This window comes from Pungitius pungitius, chromosome 20 (genome assembly GCF_949316345.1).
Source record: "Pungitius pungitius chromosome 20, fPunPun2.1, whole genome shotgun sequence".
NCBI lineage: Eukaryota > Metazoa > Chordata > Actinopteri > Perciformes > Gasterosteidae > Pungitius > Pungitius pungitius.
The window spans coordinates 2378071-2388956 of NC_084919.1; the positions used below are offsets into that span (position 1 = coordinate 2378071).

Consider the following 10886-nt stretch of genomic DNA (forward strand, 5'->3'; position numbering starts at 1 on the left):
CAGCCTGCTGCAGCTCGACTGCACTTCTGGATTTGCATCAATAAAGTTGACGGTTTATACCTAGGTATATACCTACTGTCATTTTAAAAGGCATATTATTTAACACCAACCAACCAACCGACATTTGTTTGAGCGATTGCTTATGTTTCAGCAAAATAAATGTGCAAGAATATTGTCCAAATTAGCAAAAGGCATCCGGGGGGGAAGCGGAGAGAACGGGAATTAGCCTCCTGCTGGTCGCTACGGGAGGTCTACTGGCACACAAACGCATAGCAACACAGACAGGAAACGCTGGAAGACACAAGCTTGGGCCTCTACTGCAACCGGGCAGCATCCCCGTGCACATGCAGAGTCGCAGAAGCATGCAGAAGCATGCACACACACACACACGCACACACACACACACGCGCGCCGGCACAGAAATAGCGTAGCTCCTTCCGTCCGGAGGGCGGGTGACGGAGCTGCGAGGGGCAGTAACGCAGGCAGATGCAGCAGTGAGTAGCCGGAGGGGATGTTCAAGCTTCACTGGGCCTCTTCATCAGCGCCCTCTGATGCCTCAGCCTCATGACCGAGGACACGCACACCCACACACACACACACACACACACACTGCCAGCACAGAGCCGGTCGGCCTTTTCCTGCCTTTTGCACAAGAGGGGAATTGGGTAAGAAGTAGAACAGGCTCATTGCTCATCGAGCGCAGACACACACACACACGCATGCACACACGCGCGCGCACACACGAGTTAGATGGAGGAAACCGTGGAGGATGTAGGTTACGGCGGACTGAGTCTCTGCTAATTCTGGAGTATCTAGGTTAACTCTTTCTGTGTGTGTGTCTGTGTTTGTGTGAGTGTGTGTGTGTGTGTGTCTGTGACACAGCCCAAAGACAGACAGCACAGCATTTGCGCTCCGTGAACAGCAGCATTTTAATTGGCCCGGCTAAATGTCAGATACTAGATGTGTGGTGCAGATATTCCCTGGTTTGTGAAGCTTCATTATTTCATCCCCAGTGTGCATTACAGACAGCTGTACCGTTTACTACTGACATGTGTATCTACAGCTAAAGACACAACAGGGACGTCTTCTAACAGCCATTCCGTCCACTGGTCAGCAGGGGGCGACTCTTATGGTCGCTAACACTTAGGGTTGGTTCTATAGCTTCATCTCTGAGGAAATGACTCTTCTTCTCATTTGATTAATTCCCCCCAGTAAACATCTTGATTGGGAGTTTACGGTCTCAATCGCTAGTTACACAGCTAACTAACCCCAATAAATACTACAGCATGCTTTAGGGCGGGCTTACTGAGATTGACAGCACAGCCGTATCTGTACGTCACTCCACTAAATCCCAAATATAGCGACGTTTGAATCGCCGAAATTATAGGCTTCAAAGCTTCGGCCCACCAACACACGGGTGACACACGGGTGACACACGGGTGACACACGGGTGACACACGGGTGACAACGTCCACTTCTTATACACAGTCTTTAAAAATACACTCACATGATGCTATGCACACACATTACAAGCTCATGTAGCTCTATAAAATGTTGATCCTTCCTCTATCAGATTTTCTCTTTGACACACTCAACCTCTCAGTCTGACACACACACACACACACACACACACACACACGCACACACACACACACACACACACACCTCATTTTGTCACTGACATGCCAAGTCTTGTAGAAAACACAAGGGCAGCTTTTTCCTTCTTTTTTTTTTTAATCCCGGGATAAAAACAGTAAAATGCAATAACCTGGGACAAAAGTGCTGACATCTGAAGATGAGTTTGCCATTCAGATGTTGGGCTGCAGCTGGAAGCAGGAGGAGAGACGGAGGAATAAAGACCCCCGACAGACAGACTTTTCTTTGTACTCCTCTCTGGCCTTTCTGATCCTCTTATGCTTCCCCCTTCTTCTTCTTCCCCCCTCATCTTTATTCTCCTCTACCCCCATTTAACCCATTTCTTTTTCTTTTCATCCCACCACATCTGTATTTCCCTTCAGTTAAATGCAGCAGCTTCATCTCCCCATCCTCCTCCTCCTCCTCCTCCTCCTCCTCCTCCTCCTCCTCCTCCACCCGAAAACCTTGTTTGCATCATGCTCCTTCGCCCTGCTGCTTGATTAGTGAGATCGACCCGCGGTGAGTCCGCGGGACTCTTGGTTAAAATGTCCAGTGAATAGAGGACAGAACCGGATGCATCTCAAACAGTGTTTAACCACAGCGGGGGGGGGGGGGGGGGGGGGGGGGCGGTCCGGAAGGTTGAGGGAGCAGCACCGGTATGAGAGAAAACACTTCTTCTAAACGTTTAAACGTGCGATGTCATCTTCACAGAAGACGGCGAGAAGCAGAACACGAAGGGTTTTTGGCGTTGAATACATTACGGAACACAGACCGACGTGTTGGACTCAGCTAAGTTTACTCTGGTTTCTAAATAACACGCCACCCGTCTCCTCCAACAAAGACAGCGTTGTGATGTGTCCTCGCGTTGCGTTTGTGGGATCGGACGCCGCCATTATTGATGTATAATATATATATGATCGGTGTACTAGACACAAGTAGCGCCTACCATCCTGCCAAAAGAGTTTGCAGGTTTGTGAAGGGGTGCGTTGTGCATCTGTGTCCCACATGATGATCTAATCGATGTTATTCTCTGCTTGCAGACACATAAGAAAGTTACAACAGAGGCTGTGGGCGGGAGAGCAGAGGTCAAAGTGCAGCAGATGCCTCTTCAGATCCCTTTAGACCACTAGAACTAACTATCACCGACGAGATGTTCTTGGGCACGACACGGGCCTCCCGGCAGCTCTGGAGGGTTTGCGCTTGGTTTTTATTACCACTATTAATAGAGTTTTGCTGTTAGGGCGATTAGGAGCTTATCAGGGAGGGACCCCCCCCCCACCCGGCTCAGAGGGCCTACAGCCACCACTTTTAATTTTCGTCTACACGTTCTAATCCGTCCAACTTGGAAACAAGCCATCTGTTCCTGCTCCTACCTGGCCTACATGGGCCTGAGCCCCCCCCCCCTCCCCCTCCTCGGGTAGCCAAGCAACAACAACAACAAAAAATCACAAGAGCCGGAATGATGAAGTGCAGCAGGGCTGCAATGAAAGGTAACGAAATAAAAGAGAGAGCCAGAAGTCCAACTCAGGGCTGAACTCAGGGCACAGTGAGCCCCTGCTACATTATAGGAGCACCCCCCCCCCCCCCCCCCGCACCTCCCATTCGACTACAACTATCCACCACAAACCCTCCTTGACATGCATTTCACAGAGCCGGGCCTGCACGATCCAGTTTGCAACATGCATGCGATGCATGCGATGCCCCCCCCTCCCCCCCTCCTCCCCTCCACTGGTTCCCCACCGAGGACGCACGGAGAGAGCTGACAGCCTCGTGCACTACAGAATGACAGATTTATTTCTGCACGGATGCATCGTAAGCAGCGGCACAAACCTGCCCCCCCCCCCCCTCTCCTCCTCCTTCCCCCGCGGCTCCCCCTCCTCCCCGAATGACACTGCTGTTTCAGCGTGAGCCGCAGACGAATACACAGAAATACAAAGCTCAACCCATGGAGAAGCATTTCGCCTTTGCAGAGCCCCCCCCCCCGCAAGAAGAAACAGCAGCCAGCAGACATTCTCCGTCCATCGCATCGTCAAACAAAGCGCGTTTTCTGTCGAATAAAAAAAAAAAAGCCCGGCACCTACCTGCTCGTCACGGTGGGGGGGGGGGGGTGTGGTGGTGGGGGGAGAAGAGGGGAAGGAGGGGGGGGGCGGGGGTCGAGGGTCTCACATGTCCCGCTGCTCGCTGTGGGTCCGCTACGGTGGATATTATCATCCGAGCGGGCGCCGTTATGTGTCTGCGAGCGCCATGTTATCATCCGCGCGAGGACTCTGTGCGCTCCGCGTGCGCGCTACATCCGGGCTACTCGCGGGCGCAGCCAATGAGCGCGGCGGGAGAGGCGGAGAGGGCGGGGAGCGCGCGCGAGACGCGGAGCACCTGTGCGCTCGACGACGAGGAGGAGGAGGAGGAGGAGGAAGAGGGAGGGAGGGGGGGGGCGGGCGGCGTCAGCCAGTGGCCTCCGGAACCTCCGCGGCACGCGCACACGCACGCAGGTTTACTATGAAGGCGTCTTTAAAGGGGGAACTCCCACCTGGAAGGTTTCTGTTATTGTTGGTTTATTACCTGTCCATCGCAGGCTTTGGTGCTTCCTAATGTTTAAAAAATTGAAATGACCGTTTAAAATATTTAAAAAAAGATGAGAACTTTTGGCCCTTATCGTGCATGTGGACAAACAAAATACCTTCACCTGGAGACAAGCTGGCGAGAAGTTAACATTATCTAAAACTGCTCAAAGGCAATGGATCGACAAGAAAATGATGTATATAGCTAAAAGTGACAGATCCAAACCGTCCCATTGGAGGATAAATGAATGGAAGGAAACACATAAAAACAATGTGTGATCAAACAAGATCACATTATTATTTTGGTGTTTGAGGGAATGTTCACAAACAGACCTTTTCCATGAATTTGGTGTAGTCTGAAGCCCAAAAACCCAAACATGAAACATCTGGCATTGTGTCTAAAGTAAAAGTTTCCCAAGAGGCTCACTGCCTAAAACGTCCTTAATATGGCTGAGAGAGATAATAGTTACAATTCATGAAAGCCTAACTGCCTGAACGTATAAAGTGAGATAGATAAAAATAGTGGAATAGATAAATAAATGTGCCAAATCAAATTATTGTTGCATGACAGCAAACTCAACCAAGCAGCCCCCCAACAGTCCATCTGTGTGAATAAAACATTCCACTGTCACTTCATAGTTTACAACCGCTTCACAGAGCCACGCATTCATACATTGAATTCACCTGCAATCGACAGTTCGAAATGTAGATTCCCCCCCGCTCCCCGACCCCCCTGACCCCCCTGACCCCCCCCCCCCTGAAGTCCTTATGTCTGATGACTGATGGAGAGAGGAGGCAGAGCGCTGAGGATCCACTCTCTCACCGAGGTAACTCTTGTTGTTAGACGTAGAGATCAAGTGGGGGGGGGGGGGACGTCCTTCCCTTCCTCCCTCGCCCCCCCCCCCCCCAGGCTCATCAGCCTGGTAAACCTCGCCAGTGGACCCCCACTGGGCTGAGCACAATAGTTACCCTCTTGGAAGGTGTATTAAGATGCCATGATATCGAAGCGGTGGAATCATTAAGATAAAATGATGCTTGGTGTTGATTACGCTGCTATTATTAACACATTTTAGGTGGAACATCGCGGTTATTGGTCACAATCTGATCCGTCGTGATTTGTTTGTGATGGGAGTTACTTTACAGACTCACATGGCCGGGCCTCCTGACGGCTAAAGGCCCCCCCAGTGAGGAGACTTGACGCCTCCATCTAGTGGTGGATGGTTGGAGGGCGCAGCGAATCCCAACTGTGAGTTGAATAAACTGGTGGCTGCTGGTTGTCTCTGAGGGAATAAAGTTCTCCTTTGTGATGTCAAATCTATCTCATAGTGGTGCGTGCATGATGTGTTTAACACACACACTCTCAGACACACACACACACACACACGCGCGCGCGCACACAAGGATAAACATGCAAACACAAACACAGGTCTCTGCAAAGCACGCTGCTGTCCCCATGGCAACTGTTTTCTTTGAAGGCGCCGCCTTCGCTCCTGCACGCTCTTTGTTTTCATCCCTCTTGTTTACTCGCCCTTTTGACAACACAAAACACACACACACACACACACACACACACATCGACAGGGAATCGTAGAAAACCATACATTTGACCTTTTGACCTACTGTGAGGGACTCAAATCGTTATTGGACCTTTAGTGGGGGAGGGAAGGAGGGCGAGCTCATCAGAGCCTAATGGGGAACCCTGCTCCTGCCCGACAGCAGCGTGCGCCTCCTTCCTCCTCGGCTCCCCCCCCCCTCCCATTACTCCCTGAGCCGTGTAAGAATCACGTGACCCAACGGGATCAGATCGGGGTCGAGTGCACACCAGTGTCGAGGAAATGTTCCCGGTTGCTTCTTGGCAAGAACGTTTCGGTGAAGCGTCCCCGAGGCGCCGCCTCATTCTCTTTGTCCACTAGGACGGAGACGCACCGGGTCAGGGGACGTTCAAAATGCTTCAGGGTCACCTGATTCAGGCCCCCGGATAGTTCCAGGAAGTACTTGGCAGTCAGTTATATAAATGCTATAGACATCGCTAGAACACGCAATAACATGAATTCATTTAAAGAGCAGCGAATTACTGATTCGTTCCCTCAATGTTGTGTGTTTTTAAGAGGTTCCCTTGTTTAAAGGAACGCGGTCGGATTTAATGATAAAGAACAACGTGGCGCGGAGAGGCAAGGAGCTGCTCTGTTCTTTTTCACCACTTTAATAACAGCTTTTGCAACCAAAGACAATCATACTGGCTTCTTCGTCTCATCCGACAAGACACAGAGCGTTTAATCAATATACTGACGACTGTATAATTGCTGCTCGTCTGCTTATCACTCCGACCTGAGAGTCAAATGGAGGAAGAAATTCTCCGTTCAACAGATTCCAGTGCAGCCACACACACACACGCGCACACACACACACACACAACCAGGGGCCGCACCCTTCACTAATGTGCGGCACTGCGAGCCACAGCTGGCCTCCTGACGTCAGGCTGCAGGCTGCTCTCACACGCAACGATCAATGTGTGTGTGTGTGTGTGTGTTTGTCTTGTGGGGACATCCATCTGATGACACATTCGCACCGTGGGGACTCCCGTTGTTTGGGGGAGGGGGGGGCGGGGGGCAATCGCATTTAAAGCATTCGATTTTAGAGAGGAATTTGGTTTAAGGGTCAGAGAGAGTGAGGATTAATCCAGGTTTAGGGTTAGGTTCAGGTTGAAGTCATATTATATTGATCGATATCTCCATATATTTATATATATTTGTACAAGATGCTTTTCATTCTCTCTCAGTTACGTAACCAGTTGCATAAATGTCAGGCGCTGGATTCTTAGAGGATCATTAAGTCTTAGCATTCGAAGAAGCTCTGCAATCTCTGGCTATTTTGCTGCAGCTCAGATGATTGCTGATCCAATAACGGTGCGCGAGAGAGAGAGAGAGAGAGAGAGAGAGAGAGAGAGAGAGAGAGAGAGAGAGAGAGAGAGAGAGGGAGAGAGAGAGGGAGAGAGAGAGAGGGAGAGAGAGCACGCGTGACCCCTCAGCTGTCGGTGAGTCAGTGGAAAACGCAGAAAAACAGCAGCGAGTCCTGACCTGGGTGTCTATCTGCTGTAATTGGGTTACTCTGCGTGGTCTTGACGGACAGCCCCCGTGACCACTCCACAGGGGGGGGGGGGGGGGGGGTGGGGGGGGGGGGGATGCAGATCTGGAGAAACGAAAAAAACCTTTCAACAATATGTTTTGATATAAGTCCAACTTCTCTCCCTTTATTTTAGGAGACTGTAAGACTTTTCCCGGGGTCAACACCTAAGAAAAGGTCAATTTAAACAAAAAGAAATCCAAAGAAAAGGTCAATTTAAACAAAAAGAAATCCAGTGAGCACATTATTTGGATGCGTTACGTGGCGTGAGAGGGTGTGGCGTCTCTCAGTGACGATGAGGAGGGGCCATGGGGGTCATCTCGGCTATAAAAGAGTGTGTCCGACGCTGCCCCGGGCCACAAAGCCGACTGACCCTACGCCACGGCCTGCAGCCCCCGAGTGCACCTGAGGACCCTACAGCAGGAAAGGTAAGCCACCAATGCAAAACGCTTCATGATCCTGATCATTAAAATACACAAGTGAAGGTCTGTTGTAAAAGTCGTGCAGTGGTGCATTAATTGACTCTGAGAACTGTCCTAATTTTGAGAATTGTAAATGTATAAATTGTGTGTTTTTATTGCCGTCAGAAGATGACGTTGACAAGACTACGATGTTATTTATTACACTTATTTATCAGACTTTGTTGTTTCCGGGCTGATAACAGAACGCAGGTCGATGGATCGTTGTCCAACAGTAATAGTCACAAGAACACGTTCTACGAGTCCTCATTGTTGCATTCCGCTCCGAGTGCACACGTGTCATTGGCGAAGGCCTGAATCAATACATTGTGCTCCTGCGTGACTCGGGAGGTTTTATTAAATCAGGGCATTCCATGTCACTCAGTGAGCCTTAGTCCACATTGTGCGTTCATTAGGAGACAATCGTCCAATGCACTTCTCCGGCGATGACGCGTTGAAAAGCTGTAGAGTCAGGTGGTCCTCTGGTGGTCACCCAAAGAACTATTTCCTCTCATTTCTTTACATTTTTAGTTGCCTAGAGGGGTTTCGTTTCAAGCACGTTATTTCTGGCTATTTGTTCTATTCTGAGTGTCTTTTATAAAAAAAAAAGAGAAGCTGTGCAATAAATAAAAGTGCTCTTGTTCTTGTTCTGGCAGCATGGACGTAAGTACCTCATCAAATTCTCGATCTCCCCCCCGGTAAGAATCACTCAAAGTTACAGTCATTTCCTCCACATTCTTCAAACTAAACGTAAACGCTAGAGTTTGTTTTGCCGCTGCGAGTTGGTGTCCTCCATCTTGTCCACCCCCTCTCTCTTCCTCACATCTTTGTTCTGACCCCTGACCCCGAACCTTCTTTCTCCCCACCACCCCTGCTCCCCCTCCACCTCCACCTCCACCTCCTCGCCTCCCTCTCAGCACGCTGACGCTCTGTGTGGCGGTTGCCCGTCCTCTGGCTCCTCCCTGCAGGCTAACGGCCTCTGGCCCGGCGCGCAGTCCGGAGCCGCCCAGCCCACGCCGTGCTGGACCGGCCAGCCCAACACGCCGTGCTGGACTGGGACGCAACCGGCCCAGACCTCCGTCGGTGCTCCGGTTTCGTTTCCGGCCCAAGCGCCCGCCACAACCGCGGCACCGGCTCAAGGGGCAGCTCCGGCTGCCGTGCAGCCCTGCTGGCCAGGAACCCAGTGCCAGCCTCCCCAGTACCAGTCTCCCCAGTACCAACCACCCCAGTACCAGCCTCTCCAATACCAGTCTCCCCAGTACCAAACTCCCCAGTATCAGCCTCCTCAGCCCCAGCCAGCCCAGTACCAGCCTGCCCAGTACCAGCCTGCCCAGTACCAACCAACACAGCCCCAGCCTGCCCAGTACCAGCCTGCCCAGTACCAGCCTTCCCAGTACCAACCAACACAGCCCCAGCCTGCCCAGTACCAACCAACACAGCCCCAGCCTGCCCAGTACCAACCAACACAGCCCCAGCCAGCCAGTACCAGCCTGCCCAGTACCAGCCTGCCCAGTACCAGCCTTCCCAGTACCAACCAACACAGCCCAGCCAGCCCAGTACCAGCCTGCCCTGCCGCCGGCTCCGATCCCAGCACAAGCTCCGGCTCCGGCTCCGGCTCCGACTCCGACTCCACACCCGGTCCCGGGCCCGGCTCCTGGCACCATCAGCCGCCCGAACGTGCAGCTGTGGCCCGGCCACCCCGGCTGGCCTTACAACCCGGGTCAGTCCGGGTGGCCGGGGCAGAATCCAGCTGCCATGCCTCCACACTGGCTGCCCCCCACATCCGGACCTCTAGTGAGTCCAACCCGGAACTCCGTTTGTCGCCTTTGCTGACGTCACAGAGCAGACTATTAATGCTGTTCTCCCACTCCGGCTGCTCAGAGCGTTCCATACAACCTGAACTTGGCCCGAGGCGTCTACGACAAGATGATGATGACCATCCTGGGCCACGTCAAACCCAACGCCAAAATGTAAGCCCGACCAAGGACCACTGCTCTTCAACGTCACGCTCTTTTTAAGACCCTCTTGTTGGTTGATTTAGTTGTAATTCCACCCAGCTGTTAACCGCCCCCCCCCCCTCCCCTCCTCAGGTTCACGGTGAACTTCCTGAGAGGCAGCGACATCGCCTTTCACATCAACCCCCGCTTCAGCGAGGGGGGCAAGCAGGCGCTGGTCCGCAACCACAAAGTGGGCGAGCGCTGGGGCGCAGAGGAGAGGGACCTGAAGGGGCCCTTCCCCTTCGCCCCCGGGAGCCCGTTTGAGGTGAGTGTGAGGGAGGCCTTTTGGGGGAATAATTCACGCGTCACCGCCTGCTTTCAATCCACAATCCAAAGACGCAAACGCGAGCTGCCGGTTGTTGTTGCTGTGTTTTTTTTATTTACTTTGCTCCTCGCCGGGAGGTCTTTCATGTCGGTGACTGACTCCGGGTCACTTTCTCACGGTTAAGGCTAACGTTTGGAAAAGATGGAAGGGGCGGGTCCTAGGTAAGGGAGCTGCTGCACAGCAGGAGGACTCCTGGAGGTCAGTGGGGGTGTCGTGTTGCTCAATAACATCAGAAACAACAGTGTGGGTTGAGCTAATCTGGAGGGCTGATTCTGTCTGTGTGTCATTGACAAATGGGTTCATAGACTCTTATTTTTGTTTTAAGGAGCCAGGTTTAATTGGGCACTGCTATTAGATCATTATCATACGATGCATCTCTAGTATTTCTCTTGGCTCCAGTCAAGATGATTTTAGCCGAGCGGAATGACTCCTCCGAACAGAAAAAATCACAAATAAAAATGGCGTCTCTTGGTCCCCCCCCCCCGCGTCGGCGTCTCGGTGACTGGCGCGTGCTCTGTTCCAGATGAAGATCCTCTGCACTCAGGAGACGTTCAGGGTGGCGGTGAACAACGTCCCGCTGTTTGAGTTCAGACACCGGGTCATGGAGCTCAACCAGGTCGACAGAATCAACATCCTGCACGACGTCGTCCTCACCTGCGTCAACGTGGAGACACTTCCGTAGGAACGCACATTCTGTGTGTGTGTGTGTGTAGGCTGCAGGGACTAAACGTTTATCGTGATGCTAATAGATGGAAAACAAATGTGTCAGTATGTGATGTAAAGATAATTG

The 10886-nt window shown here is 51.9% G+C and overlaps 1 protein-coding gene across 1 annotated transcript; it reads left to right on the top strand.

The window, feature by feature from the left end:
* Positions 1 to 8643: 8643 nt before the first annotated feature.
* Positions 8644 to 10832, top strand: LOC119195291 (galectin-3; the record flags this gene model as incomplete). Its single annotated transcript, XM_062559771.1, has 5 exons — positions 8644 to 9167; positions 9214 to 9568; positions 9656 to 9744; positions 9865 to 10036; positions 10620 to 10832. Coding segments are annotated over 5 exons (1299 nt in total), but the record flags the coding sequence as incomplete, so codon positions are not given.
* Between the last annotated feature and the right edge of the window lie 54 nt (positions 10833 to 10886).